The following is a 20,163-nucleotide window of genomic DNA, read 5'->3' as shown; positions in this document are numbered from 1 at the left end:
TCTTTTAAACAGATCAGCAAAATGCAAACATTTCTGCACAGCTATCCTCTGCTGTTATTATGAGCATGTGTTTCCCTAAGAACCAGTGTGGTGTAGTGGATTGAGTGTTGGACTAAAGACTCTGTGAGACCAGGGCTCAAATCCCTACATAAGCCATGGAAACCCACTGGGTGGCCTTTGGCAAGTTACATTTTCTAAGCCTCAAAGGCAGTGGCAACCATCACCACCAACTAATATTGCCAAGAAAACATTTATTTGCCTGAGGAAACAATTTGAAGGCATACACAGATTTCCCCATGTTTTCAATTCTTTGAGAATCACTACCTTTCCAATTCTTGTACTGTACCTAGTTACTAGACTTGTCAGTAAAAGATCCAGCCATTTGAACTCTTAAAGGGAAACTCCATCTTACACCAACACGAACAAAATAAGCAAACCTGGCCCCCTTTTAAAGCACTTTTCTCCAATTCATTGTCTCTTTTTAATGTTTGTTTAGTCTGTACATCATAAATCAGATACTTTTAAAACAATTGGTTGGTTTAAAACACACACACATTCCCATTCCCCCACCCCTGATTGAGAAAACACACGCTGTACAATCCCCGAGGGGTACAACGAAGTGGAGGAGGGACAGGTTATCGGTCCAGGCCCATCAGCTGCATGGACAATGACAGGGTCCTATACATAGTTTAGTACACACTATTAAAGGGTCTTGGATCTTGGCACCAAAAGAACTGCACATCCTGCACTCTGTGGCCAATGGGAGGAAAGGGTAGTTAGAAAAGAAGTATTTATATATAAATGTATGTATATATCTATATTAATACAAAAAGTCGTTTGCTAACATGATCGCAATGGGTTGGGTCCTATTAGTGGCACGACTCTTCATTCAAAGGTTATACAACAGTCATTGGTCTGAGGATGTTTGAGTCCTCTCTCAAACAATGCCGATCTCCAGTTTGGGACGAGGTGAATCGAGGCAAATTCAGTTGCAGTTAGAAACAGAGAATCCTTATTTCCCAAAAAACTGCAAGTTTGAAGAAATCCTCAGAAAATGGCTGTGCATCTTGAGGAATCTGAAAAGGTTCCGATGCTAGAAAACGATGTAGTATAATTCCCACCCTCTACGTAGTCCCAGTAAACAGCAAAAAGGCATTTGGGATTGATGAGGACCGGTGTGACATCCATCATTGCAGTCATGCACACTTCAGGGCTGAAAAATTAACCAAGATTATAGAAGCCAAGATAGTATAGTGGGAAGGATGGTTGTTAGCATCTGCAATTTCCAAACCAATTGGTCTTCCAATGAATTATCCAACCAGAAGCAAAATCCACACCAGCTTTTCAACCCACTTACAGTATCCTCTTCATATATAGAGTTCAGATCAAATAATGCTTCCTCCCTTTATCTACTAGTCTCAAATCTGCCAGACCACCTCAGATATATAGGAAGGAGTACCCTAATTTGCTTTGTTTCCAGTATTTTTCACATATGTTATTTGAGTTCACAGTAATCTCACATCAAACCAGCTAGCAAAGCCCAACCAAGACAGAAGAGTATAGTTTAATAAACTAAACTGCTCCTAGAAAGAAGAGTGGATACAGACTTCATGTAAACAGCTGTGCTCCAACAAATATTAATGGTCAGACAAGCCCTTGCTAGTTAACACTATGCCTTCTCACTTCCATTGTACATTTTACTAAAAAGGATAGCCATTTCATATTCTCAACTCACACCAACTGCAAGTATTTATTCAATATTATTTATGGATGAGAAGAATTGTGTTTTGCCACTTGCCAAATATCCTGATTTTGAATAAAGGAAAGGAAGTTAAAGGTGATAATTACCACTTCTTTTTTTAGTGAGATCAGAGAAATTAAAAACCAAACCAAACTAGGAAAGTCATACCACATTCCTTATCTTTAGGAAACAGGCTACCATTTTGACAAGACCTGGTTGGACATCAGTTTTGCAATTAAAACAGTCATTATAGAAACCTAATTGTTTCTCTTCACCCACCTATGCTCTCTGCTCTCTTATGTTTCATTGTCCAATTGGGAAGGTACAATTAAACAATTTAATAAACACTCCATATACTGAGTTAGTCGTGACCACATTTTCTGGATAGTATAAGCTAATAATACACTTTTGTGTAGGAACTAATTGCCAGTTCTGAGGTTCTCAGTTTCCAGTGGGGTTCCTGTAGAAGCAATGTTCAACTAAATGTAAAGGCAGATGACACTATAAAGCAGATTGTATAATTAAGATATGTTGTATTCATAAAGGGCAAAAGGAATCTAACATCAGACTTAGCTCTACTGGCAAATACCAAGGTGAGGGAGAGAATATTCTATATGAGAAAAAAAATCAGCTTCCATATAATGCAGGCAAAGGTATAGCCACCACTACAGGAAGGTTCCACTGAATTTTAGCTACAGGTTCAGGCCTTTACATTTTTATATCAAGATATAACAAGAAAAGGAACATCCAGGTATCAGCCACTTTTGGAAACCGCTAATAGTAATATTTCAGCTGATCAGAGACATTAGTCCAACTAGGTCGGATTCAATATGGGCAAAATAAGTTGTCCTTGAATTGAGCCAGCATGGGAATTGTGGTTGAATGAAGACTAGGCTTCTTCTTCACTCTGTTCATTATGTATCTAGCCAGCTTACTTTTGTATCACCCAATTTTGCAAGGTTTCTTCTAATACCCTGACTTATTTATTGTCCAGATCTATCACAACTGTCTCTCCCACAAATCACCCTACACCTTTGGCAACAGCCACCCTCCTTTCTCTCTTCTTCCAGGCACTGGAGTGGATGGACAAAGACATTGGATTCAAAATGCATCTTTGGGTCCTCATATCCTTGGCCGGCTCTCATCAAGGCAGGAACCATAGGGGCACTAGATCAGGAATAGTAGGGAGGCACCTTTGGTACTGCCACCTGAAAGAAGTTAGCATACTCTGCCCTTGCTGAAATGGATAAACAACAAATCTCCAATAGTACAGCTTTCAGCGGAAGATCAACTTCAACCACCATTTTGTGGTGATGCAATCAGCTTCATGGTGTCCACAAGAGAACATCTCGAGAACTCTTTGGTTGCCACCTTCCCTCCTGTCTCTTGAGATTTCCAAAGTATCTTATGAAACCTGATGAAGGAATGCAAAGAGGAGATGCACAGGAGGAAGATGGGAAATTTACAAGTATCTTTTGCCCATACTGTATCCATCCACTTCCTTTCCATTTGGAGAGGTTGTGGTGGAAGGTCTCAATATAAGACTGTAGATGAGAATGCTACCATGGGAAATTCCAGCCTCAGACTAAGACAACCAGCACTGAGTCTGATGTAAGAGTATTGCATCTCTTGCATGGAAGAGGAATGAGCTTATGGCTCAGTCTACAGAATACCTGCTAGGTGTGCTAGGCAGCCAATGCAACATACAGGCCTGGCTTAAGGAATCGCCAGTTGTATTTCCTTTCACCTCTCTCATCTTCACAACACAGGAAAGAGACAGCAATAACACAAACAAGTGGAAATGGCCTGGAGATGGGTGACTACCCAACCATAACTCCCTTTACAGAACCGATCCACTTCTGGCTTGAGAAATGATATGCATAAATTGATGGAGGCTTATATATGCAAGGTGTCAAAATGTTCTGGATTATGTAAGAATAGTAGCATTCTGAGACACATAAGGGAAACACCATGCATATACCCAAGTTGGATGACAAGTGATGTACAGTACTTTTATACTTCCTGACTACCTTCTGAGGGCCAATTCAGAATGTATATGGTACAATCATCCTGGGAGTGTACCAATTTAGAATGTGTATGGGAGAATGACATCTTGGAATGTTTTCCCACATTGAATACTCCCTCTATGTGGAAAGCTGGCATGTCAACAAGAAGGTAGGGCTTGAACCAGATTTCCACAATTGTTTGCCCTCTGAGTAGAGGGTTTTTTTCTTTCTTTTTTATTTGAAGAAGCATTCATGTTTTGATCCTCCAGTTAGTTGCACTGTGAACCTGCACTGTCTTGGGAGACAGGAAGGTAGGTAGAGATTTGATGGTGCAAATGCATCTATTGCACCATATGCCAGAACATAATTCCAGAAGACTCCTCTATTTGCAATTCTGATCATGAGTTAAACTCTATTTAGTTAGCAGCCACCTCCCACTAATTCCCAAGGTCTTTAAAGATAACTAATCTACTGTCTTTATAAATGTGAAGAAAGCACACAAATTAACACATTTCCTCCCCAGAAAATAAGCAAGGCTTGTATGGCATAGAGCAAGTGGCGAGGTTTGCAAAAAAGTGGGGTGAGCATTCTTGAAGAACTATACCATGTCCTTTCCAGTCCTGCCTCCAATGTGTGGATCTGCTCTTGCTATTCCATTCAAGGGAAAGGGGCATACAGGAAGCACCATCTCTTCTTGCAAGGGGGAATCCAGAGTGGCTTCTGCTCCATTTCAATATCTTCCAACAGAAATGATGCGATTCTAAAACAACTATTCCATAACTTGGTTTTGACTGATCACAAGGAATAAAAAAAGCCAAAAGCTTTCATTCCCAACACTGTATACAAAATTGGTAGCCACTTGTCAATTATCTCTCTCTTGACACTTAGGCTAGGAAATCCAGGGGAGGACAGAATAATATGCATTTGTTGTTACCAGGCAGCTACCTCTTGCAATTGAAGCCCCACTTGCATTCAATCTCTGGTACATGGCTTGTTATACTCATGGCCTTGTGATTTTATGTGTCTTCACAAATGTAGTATCTCTCTGCCAACAAGCACTGCCATCTTACCTATTATATTTGGAAACCTGCTGTTCTCATGGCTCACAACAGCCAGGAACTAGCATCATCTCTCACCTTAAAGTACCATAGTAAGGACTGCCCATTTCTCTTGCTATCACCCCAACCCTAGGGTTGTTGTTCCTTGTGAGCCCCCATAGCAGCAAAGCGCTCCATCTTGTGAATGTGGCGGTGCTTCTTGAGCCCATAGGTATTGGAGAAGGCTTCTCCGCAGGTGCTGCACTTGAATGGGCGTCCACCTTGGTGGGCCTGGAGATGTTTGCTGAAATACTTGGGGTCTTTGAAGAGCTTGAGGCAGGCCCCACATCGTAACTCACGCTTTGCATCGTGGGAACGTTGGTGACGTAATATGGATGACAGGTAGAAGAAACTCTTGGAGCAACGGTCGCAGCGGTAGACCTTCTCACCCAAGTGCACTCGCTGATGCTCCAGAAGGTTGCTGCGATAGCGGAAGGTCTTGCCACAAGTGGGGCAACGCTGGGGCCGAGCAACGACATGAAGGCGCTGATGTTCAGCCAAGCTGGACGACTGGGCAAACCGTTTGTTGCAGAGGGCACACTTGTAGGCTCGCTCGCCAGTGTGCACCACTTTGTGTTGACGCAGGTACCACGAACGTAGGAAGCCACGTCCACAGACTGTGCAGCGGTAAGGGCGCTCCTCGGTGTGGCAACGCTGATGGCGCATGAGAAGGGCAGCTTCCCAGAAACGTTTGCCACAGACTGGGCAAGAGAAATGGCGCTTCTGCAGGTGGGTACGTCGATGCAGCAGCAGATCATAGGCTCCTGCAAAACTCTGCCCACAGACTGAACAGGCCAATGTGCGTCGCACCAGGTGCACATACTTATGGGTCACAAGACCCAGGAAATGCTTGAAGGTTTGGCCGCAAATGGAGCATGAAAAGCGCTCGCCACTTGGCAAGGTGGGATGGTGATCCTCAAAAGATGTCAAGTTGTCGCCACTGGCCATCCCATTTTCCAGAGGGGCTACCGCAGCTGCGGTTTCATCTGGTGGCAAGAGCCGCTCAGGAGCAGCCTGGTGGACCAGCTTGTGCCACATGAGGTTTTCAATGAATCCGAAACACTTGCCACAGACATCACAAGGGTACGGCTTCTCAGCCACATGGACTTCTTTGTGGCTCATGACATGAAAGAGGTCAGGAAAGCGCTCCCCACAGTCCGAGCAGCCATACGTTAGCCCCTCAGGAGGTGGGGGTAGCGATGGCCCCATGGGTGTCAAGGAGGGCCCCATGGGTGGCAAAGAGCAAGGAAGCTGCAGCCGGTGGATTTGTTTGTGGCGGGTTAAGCTCTGTGGGTAACCAAAAACCTTTCCACATATCTCACACTTGTAGGGTCTCTCCCGCGTGTGCACCACGTGGTGCTTGCTGAGGTGGAAAGATTCACGGAAGCGCTTCCCACACACAGCGCACTGGTGAGGCTTCTCACCTGTGTGGATCCTTTCATGCCGCTTGAGAGTCTCTCGGCGCCCAAACCCTCGGCCACAGATCCCACAACAGAAATTCTTGCCTGCTGCTGTTCCCACCAGCAATGGATGAGCACCGAGAAGTCCATACGAGGTTGGTTTGGTGTCACCATCAGAACTAGTTGCCTGTGGGTCTTGTGGCAGAAGATAGGCCCCTGGAGGCAGGTAGGACAGGGCACCGGTGCCATCCTTGGGCAGTTGAGCTCCTTCGTGTTGTAGCTGCCGATGGCGCAGTAGATTCTGAGGAGCCACATAGCCTTTGCCACAGATATCACACTTATACTCAGGACGTGGTGGTAAGGTACCAGGAGGTGCATGGGTTGCTTGGTGCTTAAGCAGGTAGGAGGCATCCCGGAATTCCTTGCCGCAGACTCCGCACTGCACTCGCAACAAGTCTGAGTGGGTCCGCACATGTCGTTTCAAGCTCTCCCGACGGTTGAAGCTTTTCTGGCAGACAGAGCATGAGAATGGCTTTTCGCCTGTGTGAATGATCTGATGCTGGTGCAGGTGGCTTGGCTTTTTGAACACCTTCCAGCAAAGAGAGCAGGTGAAGGGGCCTTCAGCCTGAGCTATGGCAGCACTGAGAGCAGATACTGCTGTGCCCGCAGCAGGCGCAGGTACCACTTGAGGGTTGCTGCTTTGGGCAGGAGGCTGGGTGGTTCCCTCAGCACCTGGAGCAGTAGCTGCATTGGCAGCCACCACAGCTGCTGCTGCTGCGGCTGCCGCTGCTACCACATTAGCATCAGCTGCACTGGCAGCTGCTGTGGCATCCTCAGTGTCCTTGTGACAGCGGCGGTGCCGGATGAGGCTGGAAATGTGGTTGTAGGTGCGCCCACAAGTGGTACACTCATAGGGCCGCTCACCCGTGTGCACTAACATGTGTTGCACTAAGTGAGATGACTGCTTGAATGATTTTTGGCACACTCCACAAGGGAAGCGCCGGTCGATGAAGTATTTTAAACGTCGGAAGTAGTTCTTGTCGTCCTTGCCTGCCTGGCTGTCACCAGCTACAACACCAGCAGAAGTAGCAGGAGTTTGAGCCTGCCCACGTTTTAGGCTGCTGAAGAGGTGCTGATGACCGGACAGATCCACAATGCCCCACTGAGGAGTGTTATAAGCTGCAGCTGCAGCGGCTGCAGCCGCTGTGCTATCAAAGAGAGGCTGACTGGTTGCAGGCACCACTGCTGGAGTGCTGTAAGGTGGCTGTTGTTGTTGTTGCTGCTGCTGCTGCTGAGGAGCCGGTGCAGGACCTCCTGGTTCAGATTTCTTGACTTGGATGTTAGCTGATGAAACAGTTGTAGAGGAAGAAGGTGATGGGCCTTCAACTTTGGGCTTTGATGTGCCGAGGGCAGTGGGCACACGGTCAAAGTGGGTCGGTGGGGCAGCTGTCGTCTGCTGGGTGTAGTCGTACTGTGGCTGTGGGCAGGGAAGGGCAGCGACTGCTTTGGCGTGCTCGTGATTGTAGGCCTCCATAGGTTCAAAGCGTTGGTGGTTCAGGAACTCCAAAAAGTCGAAGGGGTAGCTCTGGAAATGCACACCCTCGTCGCTTGCTGCATTGGCTTCCATCTCCGCCCAGGAGGGGGCACTGCCTAGAGAAAGGGGAGAAACAGGATAGCAATGTATGTACCCCACATATGTCAAGTATATCAACATTTGTATTTGCTATGCTTAAGACAGGGTAAAAAATTCTTGTTGAATTCTTCATTTACTGAACACGGATTTTTTTCATGTTTGTAGTCTAGGATTAGACAATGATGCATAACCAATGTCGTAATGCAAGAATGAGATAAAAAATCAGACTGACAAACAGAATACTTGCAGGTTTTGCCACCTACTTGGGGGAAATGAATTCACACCCCTATTCTATCCACAAAATTGGGTGGTTTTAAATTAATTAATGTCACCATAAAATGCCAGAAGCAAAGAGTTAAGATTTGCTTGAAATAGCAAGTGGGCACCGATAGTCATCTTCCATGAATTTATATAATCATTTCCTACTTTTTTTTCAAGTAAGTGGAAATCACTTATGATCTTATGGTATTGAACTTCATAGTTTAACTATGTGCTATATAAAGTAATACAGTACTTGCTTTAATCTGACATCTTATTTCTGTATCTAGCAGAATTGCTTACTCAGACCTTTAACAAGAAATATCTCGATTTGACAATGGGGTCTTGTTCATGTGAAGCATTTGGCTCTACCACTAAATGACAGACTCTTCACTTTATATAACTGTCAGAAAAATTTGTATTAGTTCTATACTAATTGGGGATTGTTAATTCACAGGACTCGTTCTGCGGAGATTTATGGGTTCTAAGAATGGATACAATCCAATGGGATGTTGGGTACAAACAGAGAACACTCCAGCTTAACTCTGTATTAACTTATAAAACTTCCTGAATTGCCTCGAGAAAGTTGTTCTAACTGACCTTATTGGGCCATTATAAAATTATGTAGGCCTATATATCCTAGGCTAACCCAAAAAGAAAGCTAAAGTTGGTGCATGAAGGGATCTACATTAAGAAAGTACAGTAGAGTCTCACTTATCCAACACTCGCTTAACCAACGTTCTGGATTATCCAACGCATTTTTGTAGTGAATGTTTTCAATATATCGTGATATTTTGGTGCTAAATTCATAAATACAGTAATTACTAGATAGCATTACTGCGTATTGAACTACTTTTTCTGCCAAATTTGTTGTCTAACATGATGTTTTGGTGCTTAATTTGTAAAGTCATAACCTAATTTGATGTTTAATAGGCTTTTCCTTAATGCCTCCTTATTATCCAACATATTCGCTTATCCAACATTCTGCCGGCCCATTTATGTTGGATAAGTGAGACTCTACTGTATATTTCTCAATCATTTCCTTTTAGTCACAGACTAACTGTCTGTTTTATTAAAATAAATATTATTTTGTGTTCCATTTATCCCAATTGCATGCATACAGAAACACTGGATTCTGAAGCTGGTATCAATTCTGTGAATTAATCTGGTTGCAATTATTTTATTTTGTAGGATAGCATTCTGTCTTGATTAGATACACAGAAAGACAGTGACTGTTTCACAGTTTGAAACTTAAGACACATACTAGAATTCCCATGGAGGCTGTGAACTCGAGATGTATTCTAATCGTTTCATAATTTGCAAGAACTGTACTTCAAGAAAAGAGAAGGCTCAGTATAATTTCTTTACATACAGTTCACTGAGAGGATGCTAGCTGGCAAAACTCAGGCATTTTTGGCTACAACTTCCATCAATCTTGCCCACTGGCCATGCTGGCTGATGTTCATGGGAAATACAGTCCAAAATATCTAGAGCTGAAGGTGGTCTACTTTAGAATTACAATATGAAGACTATACAAGGTTGGCTAATGCTTGAGGGCTCTGAGACAGCAAGCCAACTGTTTCTTGTTCATGCTAAGCAGGCAAACCTTTCCATATGTCTTCTAACATTAGAAAATTCAGTGACACCAGAAGCAGTCCCTGGTCCTTAAGAAAACTTTCACCACACTTTAGAAATCTCCAGCTAGCATGACTACTGGCTGAGAGAATCTGGAAGCTGCAATCTAAAAGAGTAATGTTGCCAAGCTCTGCTTTCCACATTAGTAAAGGCAAAATGGACTCTAGAGAAGCCTTGGAGAGGTGGGATGTAAAACAAAGAGAGTGGAACCTATAGCCTTCCATATACTGTAGGACTACAGCTTCCATCACCCCTGGATCCAGCCATAAGCAGACGATCACTGAATCCAAAACCTTAGTGTAAAGCTATAGATATTGAAATTATTAGATGAAAGCCAAGGCAGCACTGAGAACTGTACTCAGCACTGAGACCTTTTACAACTCTGTTGCGTTCCTTTAGAAATGCTTGAGCAGTACAAGCATTTTCCAGAAAATGTGTGGCCAAGGTTTGTCTGGTTCCTGCCCAACTTAATAAGATGAGTAATGATGGAAATTTATCAAGGGTTACGTTGGGATAAAGCTAACCTTCAATAATACAAGGATTGGGTAGCTTTGAAGCAACATTGTTTTTGTCTCTCTAAAGTTCCTGGAAAAGGAGGAAGCATATGGTATGTGACCACAATGCCTTAAACCAGGAAAAAGGAACAATTATCTATGGTCAGAAATGATTGGGAACATAATTCCAATAACAAGTAGAAGGCCACAGATTTCCCACATCTTCGTTAGTTGAATTCATGTGCATAAATGTTACTAATTCATTTTATTTATGCTCTGACATCTTTTCAACAATACTCTCAAGTCATACACCAGGAACAAAGGGATCTCCAAAAGAACTTCCATTCAAGCACTAATTGGATCTAGGCTTTCTGGCAAGGTTGATGCATCATGTGCCTTGAAGCTGTATCCTTTTCCAATCTCCTACCTATTACTAAAAATGTACTGTCATCGTATGTACACCAAACAAAAGTCTTGTCCAGTTTTTAATGAAGGCTCATTTGAAAGCCTTGGCAAGACTAAAAAAAGGCATCTTCACAAAAATTCAACCTGGTCCACAGAAGTAAATTGTTTTAATAATTGTACAAGTTTAATTCTGTTTTAATATTTACACTTAAAACCATACTAAAAGTATTGCTTGTTAAGTGGGAGCCGCTTTGGGTTTCAATCTTGAGGGGAAAAGCTGATATAAATAAAAAAAATGTAAAAACTACAAGATTCTTCCTCCACATAATCCCAGGCAAGATCAAGGTAAAAGATTTTCATTATCCCTTTCACTTCATCCATCACGATATCCAAATTATTCAACATCTGAAAGAAAATTGGCCTAACAGCAAATAAGAATGTGCTCAGTTATAATACAAAAAGTGATGGTTTGGGAATGTGGCATTCAGGATTCTTAGCAGAGGAAAAGAACAGAATCTATTGCAGTAAGAAACATAGAAGCCAAATTCCCTGCAAGGTCTTCAGTCTTCTATTACAGACACCTTTATTTAAAGTTAACCATATTTTAGGAAATATAGTGAGCACAGAAAAGGTGCAATGCCTAACATAGGCATATGGAAAAAACCCACAAAATATTAATAGCACAGCACCTGTCTAGAAAAATTGAAGTCTACTTTAATTTAGAGAAAAGTGAGGTGCCAAAGAGTTTACATCAAGCCATCTAGAGAAGCAATTCTCAAGCTTTGCCTCTCCAGGTATTTTGAACAGCAGCTCCTGGAATGCCTAAACACTGATTATGCTGACTGGGAGCTGAAGTCCAAAACATTTAAGAGGGCAAAACCTTGAGTCTAGAAAAAGACAAAGAGCCCTAGTTAGCTTAAGGAGTCCTAGATGGGTAATGGTGGTGGGACAGAGTAGGATAAGGACCTAAGGAGAGTAGCACTATAGGTGAGAAGGCTCTGAAGTAGAGCTCCTCATATGTTGCAATGGGGAATGGAATTTGTTGAATTAATGCAAGCATAGTGCTTACAAAACAGGAATTCCCAATTTTATCCGTTAGCTTGCACTTGTGTGTGTATGTATCAATATCAATATAGAGATATATAAATAAAACTGGCAATGAAACAGTGTGCGTTCTTGCTGTTTTCTCTCTATTATGTCTGAAAAAGACATTGCTATACTTCTTTCATGGTTAGGAATTTCCAGAAAGATCTACAACCAGTGGTTCTCAACCTGGGATCCCCAGATTTTTTTGGCCTTCAACTCCCAGAAATCCTAACAGCTGTAAACTGATTTCTGGGAGTTGTAGGCCAAAAACATCTGGGGACCCCAAGTTGAGAACCACTACTCTATACAGACAAGGAACGCTTAAGAAGTGCCAGAAATACCAATTTGCACATTCACAGGCTGTATCAATGCAGTTCAAACTGCATTATGTGGGTCTAAACTGACCATATAATTATTTAGCAGTCCTAGTCACAAACTTACTATATAAAGATAAATTAAAAACACATAACAAGGGCAATGAAGCCGTGTTGCAGGAATGTAAAAATCTCAGAATTTCGGGGTGGGGACAGGAATGCTGAGGAAGAGGACCTGTACTCTCAGATAAAAACATGCATATCAAGGAAGGAGACTATCCAGCAAGTGGTAATACACATTCATGAATCCCTAACCAGAGAATTGATGGGGCAAATTATTCAGTGGGAAAAGTACAATACAGTGTACAGTTCCTTATCTATCTTCCTCATGACTAGAAGAGCAGAGTGAGCCAAAATAAAATGCATGTACAGAATTTTCTGCTTAATCCCTAGAGGCTCAAGCTGGAGGAATCTGTGCAATACATTTATAAATGCATGAAGATATGCCCATCAGAAGGGATTTTAGTGCAAAGTTTCATCGTCTGCTGTTACAGAAGGATCAGAGCACCCAAGGCAGAGAATGATTCCATCTGACACACTGCAGAGCCACTGCATGGGACCAATTGCATAATTATGGCAATTACGCTTAGAAATATGCATAACCCTGAGCATAAAATGGGAGAAAGGAGCACCAGCTTATCTTAGTATTCGCTGAAATAGGAATGGGAGCAACCTTACAAGAGGAGCTATGTGTGACAGAGCTGGGATTCAAAGTGACAAAATGAAACAAGATGCAATGTGAAAATGTGTCTATTCCAAACACTGATTCAGAGGAATACATGGGAATGATGGATCTGGGGATTCTTGTAAAATAGGATATGATGTTAGCCAGTAGCAGATAGGAACAGACAGAAGGTGAAGGCTGGGCAGCAAAAAAATGTCTAATGAGCTGGATTTTCATGCATTCTAAGTAACATGTTTTCTTGCAATTTGCCTCAAGAGGAAGTAAAGGGCATAGAAACAGGAAAGTCATAGCGCACACAGGCTATGCATGCAAGAAGTCCAGGTCTAAGCCTACTGGGACAGGACTATGGAAAAACTCAAGCTGTGTGACTCAGTATAGGGCAGCTTCCTATGGACTACCTTGAAGGGTTAGCCCCAACTAGCACAGAGGCATGTACATAACTGTAGGCTTACCCTTCAATCATTGATTCAAGAGGTCTAACTCTAATTGGAACTAGCAATCAAAGTATTATTTTTTAAAAATTAGGAAAATTGAATGCCGTAGAACCACTACACTGTTCTGCAATCAGTAGCTTGGTTGCAAATCTTGGGTATGTTTAGAGTACAGTTTTCCAAACAGTGCACTGGCTACAGTGCGCAGGTGTGTTCCATGAATATACCAAGAAAACCCTGAGTCTGTGAAATAAGCAATAAATCATATATATATATATATATATATCAGGCATGGGCAAACTTTGGCCCTCCCGGTGTTTTGGACTTCAACTCCCATAATTCCTAACAGCCTGTTAGGAATTATGGGAGTTGAAGTCCAAAACACCGGGAGGGCCAAAGTTTGCCCATGCCTGATATATATGTGTGTGTGTGAAAGGTTTTCATGAGTGATGTTGCATCTCGATAAATTCCATTATAACAATTTATCTCTGTGTCTGCATCTCTTAGAAAAGGTTATTGTATTATCTGTTTATCAGTTTTATCTGGCTTTTGTGTCATGTAATTTCTGTCAATTTAATTATTGTTTGCTGCTTTGTGTCCCACCCATGGGAGAAAAGTGGGAGAAAAATAAACAACAACAATAATAATAACCTCCAGCTTATTTGTAAAACTGAATGACTGTGTCACAAAATGATGCATGTCTAAAAAGTGTGTCACCAACATGAAATGTTTGGAAAGGTCTAGTTTAGGGCATAATACAGACTGGGATGGTTTTCAGAGGGGGGGGGGGGTAAAAGGGCTGAGGGGGAAAAGGAAAGGGCCTGAGGCTGTTAGGAATGTTGGGAGTTGAAGTTCAAAACACCTGGAGGGCCCATGTTTGCCCATGCCTGGTGTAGAAGATTTGGGAGTGATCTACAAAGTGGGAGGGAGAGAAGGCAACCTTTACAATTGGGGGGGGGGGGGCACACAGAACAGCAATCTATGCTAGAAAATCAAGATTGGGGCGGGGGTTATGCAGATGTAAAACGGGAGAATGTGCAGGTGAATCAGAAAGACTGGATCCAGGTTGTCAGATGTTAACGTAGGGTGGGACGGTGAAAAGCGATGGGGCCGAAGCAGCGTGAGGCGGAGGAGGGGGCTTTAGGAGAGCGAGAGAGGTTTGCAAAAGGGGAAAACAGAGGGGAGGGGGGCTAGCCTCAGAGGACAGTATGGCGCGAGGGCCTTCCTGCCTTCCTTCGGGGAGCGGGCCCGTCTTGGCTCTGGTCGGCACTCACCGGCGTATGGCGCTGCCCCAGCCTCCTCCGCGCCCCAAACAGGGCTGGTCCCGGCGTGGCACGGTCGGAGTGAGGGGAGCCCCCCAGAGCCCTTCCCTGCTCCCTCGCGGGTCGGGGCGGAGGGCCCACCGCCAGGCTGCAACTCGTCCAGGCCCGGCCGGAACCGGAAACCAGCCTCCCTCCCCTCCCCTCCCTCTGGTGCCCCAGAGGCCTCCGCGGATGCCGCTTGCCAGACCCCGCCTCCTCCTGGGATCACGTGATTCCTCTCTAGTCATTCACACTTTGCTAGTTTCTTTCGTACAAGATACCTGGTCCAGGTTTTTTTTGGACTTCAACTCCCAGAAGGCTCAGCTGCCTTGGCCAATGATCTGGGATTCTGGGAGCTGTAGTCCAAAACATGTAGTTTAGAGAATACTAGAACAGACCTGGGCAAACTTCCGCCCTCCAAGTGTTTTGGACTTCAGCGCCCACAATTGCATTTAGGAATGTGTTGTCGAAGGCTTTCATGGCCGGAATCACTGCCTTGCTGCTTTCCGGGCTGCATGGCTATGTTCCAGAAGCATTATTTCCTGACGTTTCGCCTGCATCTATGGCAGGCATCCTCAGAGGTGGAGCCCCCGGTGGCGGAGAGGTTAAAGCCTTGTGACTTGAAGGTTGGGTTGCTGACCTGAAGGCTGCCAGGTTCGAATCCCACCCGAGGAGAGCGCGGATGAGCTTCCTCTATCAGCTCCAGCTCCATGCGGGGACATGAGAGAAGCCTCCCACAAGGATGGTAAAAACATCAAAACATCCATGCGTCCCCTGGGCAACGTCCTTGCAGACGGCCAATTCTCTCACACCAGAAGCAACTCGGGTTGCTCCTGACACAAAAAAAGTCCTCAAAGGTTGTGAGGTCTGTTGGAAACTAGTCAAGTGGGGTTTATATATCCGTGGAAGGTCCAAGGTGGGAGAAAGAAAGAACTCTAGTCTGCTTGAGGCAGGTGTGAAGCCAAAAAGCTATTCAATGGTAATCAAGGTGGCCAATTGTAACATTCACACCTGCCTCAAACAGACAAGAGTTCTTTCTTTCTCCCACCCTGGACATTCCACAGATATATAAACCCCACTTGCCTGGTTTCCGACAGACCTCACAATCTCTGAGGATGCCTGCGAAACATCAGGAAAGAATGCTTCTGGAACATGGCCATACATCCCGAGAAACTCACAGCAACCCACTTTAGGAACTGAAGTCCAAAACACCTGGAGGCCTGAAGTTTGCCCAGGCCTGCTGTAGAATGAATGCAGTACAACTTCCATGATTCCATAACATACCATTAAGCCATATGAGTTAAAAGTGGTGTCAAACTGCATTAATTCTAGTATGGATGCCTCCAGCTATTTTCTGGCAGCCCTTCTGTCCATTTAACACAGGGATTTAGGTTCTGAACCTCTGACCCAGTGACCCCCAAACTAGTCTTCCAGGTGTTTTGTACTTCAAGTCCCAAAAGCCTCAGCTTCCTTGGACTATAATCAGGGATTCTGGGAAGTGAAGCCTTGGACTGTGTTTGTGCTGCAGTTCCTATTTTCATCAGACCCTAGTTTGAGCTTTGAGAGGCCTCTTCTACACTGCCATATAAAATCCAGATTATCTGCTTTGAACTGGATTATATGGCAGTTTAGGTTGATATAATCCAGTTCAAATCAGATAATCTGGGTTATATGGTAGTGCCGAAGGGGCCAAAGCCATCTGGAAGACCAGAGTTTGGAAAACACTGTTCTGGCCCCCGAACAACCACCTCCCCAGGAATCAATAGATGGGCATAAACAGATCATTGTGAACTGGAAGCAGAGTATATTTAGCTTGGAAAAGGGAAAGTTGAAAAGGGATATAATGGCCCTTCTTTTTATTTTACTTTGAATATTGTGCTTTAAGTACATATACATGTGAAAGGGTCTATAGCTTTCATCCAATTGCCACAGAATCACAGTTGGAAGAGAACATAAGGGCCAGTCCAACCTCATTCTGCCACGCAGGAATACACTAAGCACTCCTGACAGACGACCATCCAGCATCTGTTTAAAAAATGCCAGAGAAGATTCCACCACACTCCAAAGAGCATTGTCCAGTGTCCGCTCCCTAAAAGCTCTTGCCATCAGATGGTTTTCCCTCATATTTAGGTGGAATGTCTTTTTCTGCCAATTGAATTCATTGCTCCTTAGTCTCTAGAGCAGGAGAAAAATATGACAAATATTTCAGATATTTAAACATGGCCATTATATCCCTTCTCAACTTTCTTTTTTTCCAAGCTAAATATACTCTGGTTCCTGAACCACTCCTCAAAGGGCTTGGCTTCTTGAATCAGGGTGCCCAGATCTGTGAAGTGGAAGAGGAATGGAAAGCTGTGGGACTATTAAAATAGGAGTGTATCTAAACTAAATGTGGATGTATGTTTGCACATGCATGTGTCTGCTAAATATTGCCATCTAAAATTGCTGTTAAGACATTGCAGGAGTTCATAACTACATAGTAAACTAATGTGTACTTGATAAAATTCAATAAAGATGCAAGGTGTCACAATGGACACAACCATTTATACAAACAATACAAAACTGGTTTATTTCTAAAATTTATCTTCTATCCAAAACATTAACTCTACCTCTTTCATATGAATATTGCTTCTCCAAGTACTTAGTCCTCATGCTCGTTGTACTGCCAAATATGGTCTGCAAATGTGCTAAGGACAGCCTCAAAAGGTTCAAGGTGACACATATAATTGCAAAGTTCATCCTGTTTTACACTGACCTCATGACTTATCACCATGAACTGCAAACTAGGAAGAGATGGGAAAAGTCTGAGATGGTGGCACATGTCATGTTGTCCTTCTAAACAAATTGGTTCCCTGGACATGATAGTGGGGACTATAGAAAAGACACTTTGAAATAGTTTTTACCTCCAAAGGTTTTGCAAAGCTTCTGAATCTTATATTAATGCTCCTTACCCAATGTACTGCACATTGATTAAAAGAGGATGGGGCTAAGAGGTAGACAGAGACAGTAGCCACTTTATATCAGTTATCAGAGACAGTAACCACTTTATATCAGTAACTCCTCTCTTGCTGCTGGCATATGCAGAGACAAGAAGGGAAAATCAGATTTATGTTCTCCTTCACCTTGCGTTATCTTCCATTTTTCACAGATGAAAATCACAATGATGATACATCATCCCACACTTAGAGCCAGCATGGGTACAATGTTGGCCTAGCACTTCTGGAGACTAGGATTTGCAGGCTCACTCAGTCAAGCAAGGTAAAGGTTTTCCCCTGACGTTAAGTCCAGTCATGTCTGACTCTGGGGGTTGGTGCTCATCTCCATTTCTAAGCCGAAGAGCCGGCGATGTCCATAGACATCTCCAGGTCAGGTGGCCGGCATGACTGCATGGAGCCCCGTTACCTTCCCGCCGGAGCGGTGCCTATTGATCTACTCACATTGGCATGTTTTCGAACTGCTAGGTTGGCAGAAGCTGGAGTTAATAGCGGGCGCTCACTCCGCTCTTGGGATTTGAACCTGGGACCTTTTGGTCTGCAAGTTCAGCAGCTCAGTGCTTTAACACACTTCGCCACCAGGGCTCCCTTAGTCAAGCAAACCTCCTGTAAATAAATCTTGCAATGAAACCCCTATATTTTGGTTGCCATAAATGGGATCTGACTTGAAGGCGCATAAACAACAATCCCATACTTAGCAATACGTTCACACACCCTCTTGCTCTAAAACTCTTGCACTACAACTGAAGTCTGCAAAGAGCAAGAGAATAATATCTCCCAGCTTTTGATAACATTTCCTGGATGTGGTGGTATGGGAAGAGGGACAAAACACAGAAAAACAGAACGCCCCAAAACTATTGTTCTTTTGCACATGTTATTTCATTGAAATGTTTGAGAACTGAAAATGTCCTATTCCATAAAGGCTGATCTTAAAAAGGAAACTTTAAAAACAAAAACTTGGAAATTGACAATTCATCTTGCAGAAGATTACCGAATATCAATGTTTTGTTTGGTACAATTATGAGAGGAGCATAATTATCTCAGCACTCATTTATCTTGAAAATCACAAGATACTTAACAGAACAAAATTCTCTGTTCCATTTCCTCCACCCTGTAGAGAGGTTAATACAGGAGGCTCTTCCTCCAGTTCAACAATAACTCTGGATATCATGATATTGTATATTCATTCACAGGAGTGGGCAGCCACGACGCTCTGCCCACCAACAGAAATCTCCAGTCTTTGGCAATGCTATTGCATTCATATTCCTCTGTTCTAGAGCAGTCCTTGAGGTTAGAGTCTCATCCTTATGTTCATGTCCATCTTGAGTGCCATTGCAAAGGTCTAGGTCCTTTTAGATAAACTGCAAGGCAAAATTGCAGTTCCCCGTTTGCCTTTATTCCTGGTGCCCCAAGGCTTTGTGCATTTATGGAAGTTGTGTTCCAAGTTTGTCTTTGTCCTTGATATGTTCAGTCTCAGGCAGGTGTGAAATGATTATGGGACTGTTTCCTCTCCCGCCTTCTACAGCTTCCCCCCACTGGTTCCCCTCCCCAACACAGTCCTCTGATGCTTCATTGCTCCAGCTATTGCCAAGGTCCTCTGTCCCCCAATCACCACTTCCAGGCACCATTTCTGATTCCCAGTCTCCTTCCTCGACTGAGCGCTGGTAGTGGGTCTCCCGGGCGTGTTTCCGCTTGGCGTGCCGGCGAAGGGTGCTGCGTTCTGTGAAGCGCAGCCGGCAAATCTGGCACTGGTAGGGCTTCTCCCCCGTATGGACTCGCTGGTGGCGCAAGAGCTCACCTGATTCCTGGAAGCCCTTGCGGCAGATCGGGCAGATGAAGGGTCTTTCACCAGTATGGATGTGCTTGTGCCGCTGAAGATGTGAGGAGCGCTTGAAGGCCTTGCCACACTCGCGGCACACATACGGTTTGCTCTCTGAGTGGGTGATGCTGTGGCGCTCCAAGTCCGACGGGTACAGGAACGTCCGTGGGCAAAACGGACAAAAGTACAGCTGCCGTGGTGGCGGGGCTGATGCCAGCAGCTCCGGCTCTGAAGATTGCATCCGCCCAGGCAGTTCTGCTTCCTTCGCTCCCCAAACAAGGCTGGTCCCGGCGTGGCACGGTCGGAGTGAGTGGAACCCAACTGAACCCACCGCCAGGCCGCAACTCGTTCAGGCCCGGCCGGAACCGGAAGCCAGCCTCCCTCCCCCCTCTCTCGTGCCCCACTGGCCTCCGCGGATGCCGCTTCCCAGGCCCCGCCTCCTCCTGGGATCACGTGGTTCCTCTCTAGTCATTCACAGCTTTACTTCTCTCTTTCGCACGAGCTACCTGGCCCAGGTTTTTTTGGATTTCAAATCCGCGAAAGCTCAGCTGCCTTGGCCAATGATCTGGGAGTTGTAGTGCAAAACACTTAGCCGACTAGAGTTTAGGGAATACTAGAACAGGCTTGGGCAAACCTTGGCCCTTCAGGTGTTTTGGACTTCAACTCCCACAATTGCTGTTAGGAATGTGTTGTCGAAGGCTTTCATGGCCAGAATCACAGGGTTGTTGTATGTCTTTCGGGCTGTGTGGCCATGTTCCAGAAGTATTCTCTCCTGACGTTTCGCCCACATCTATGGCTGGCATCC

At 44.3% G+C, this 20,163-nt stretch overlaps 2 protein-coding genes across 2 annotated transcripts; both read right to left on the bottom strand.

Annotated features, from left to right (window-relative positions):
• Positions 1 to 467: 467 nt before the first annotated feature.
• znf865 (zinc finger protein 865) lies at positions 468 to 14,722 on the bottom strand. The gene is made up of 2 exons (XM_008117163.1): positions 14,520 to 14,722; positions 468 to 7,894 (listed from the first exon to the last, which is right to left on the bottom strand). The coding sequence occupies exon 2, from the start codon at positions 7,869 to 7,871 to the stop codon at positions 4,935 to 4,937; it is 2,937 nt and encodes a 978-aa protein (XP_008115370.1). The 5' UTR covers positions 7,872 to 7,894; positions 14,520 to 14,722; the 3' UTR covers positions 468 to 4,934.
• Positions 14,723 to 18,394: 3,672 nt separating this feature from the next.
• On the bottom strand, positions 18,395 to 19,759 carry LOC100551690 (zinc finger protein 524). The gene has a single exon (XM_003225010.3). It carries the CDS (start codon positions 19,597 to 19,599, stop codon positions 18,964 to 18,966), a length of 636 nt encoding a protein of 211 aa, XP_003225058.3. The 5' UTR covers positions 19,600 to 19,759; the 3' UTR covers positions 18,395 to 18,963.
• Positions 19,760 to 20,163: the final 404 nt, after the last annotated feature.

The sequence above is a fragment of the Anolis carolinensis genome, chromosome 6 (genome assembly GCF_035594765.1).
Source record: "Anolis carolinensis isolate JA03-04 chromosome 6, rAnoCar3.1.pri, whole genome shotgun sequence".
In the NCBI taxonomy this organism is placed as follows: domain Eukaryota; kingdom Metazoa; phylum Chordata; class Lepidosauria; order Squamata; family Dactyloidae; genus Anolis; species Anolis carolinensis.
The sequence above is the reverse complement of the archived record's forward strand: the minus strand, read 5'-3'. Positions and strand labels throughout refer to the sequence as shown.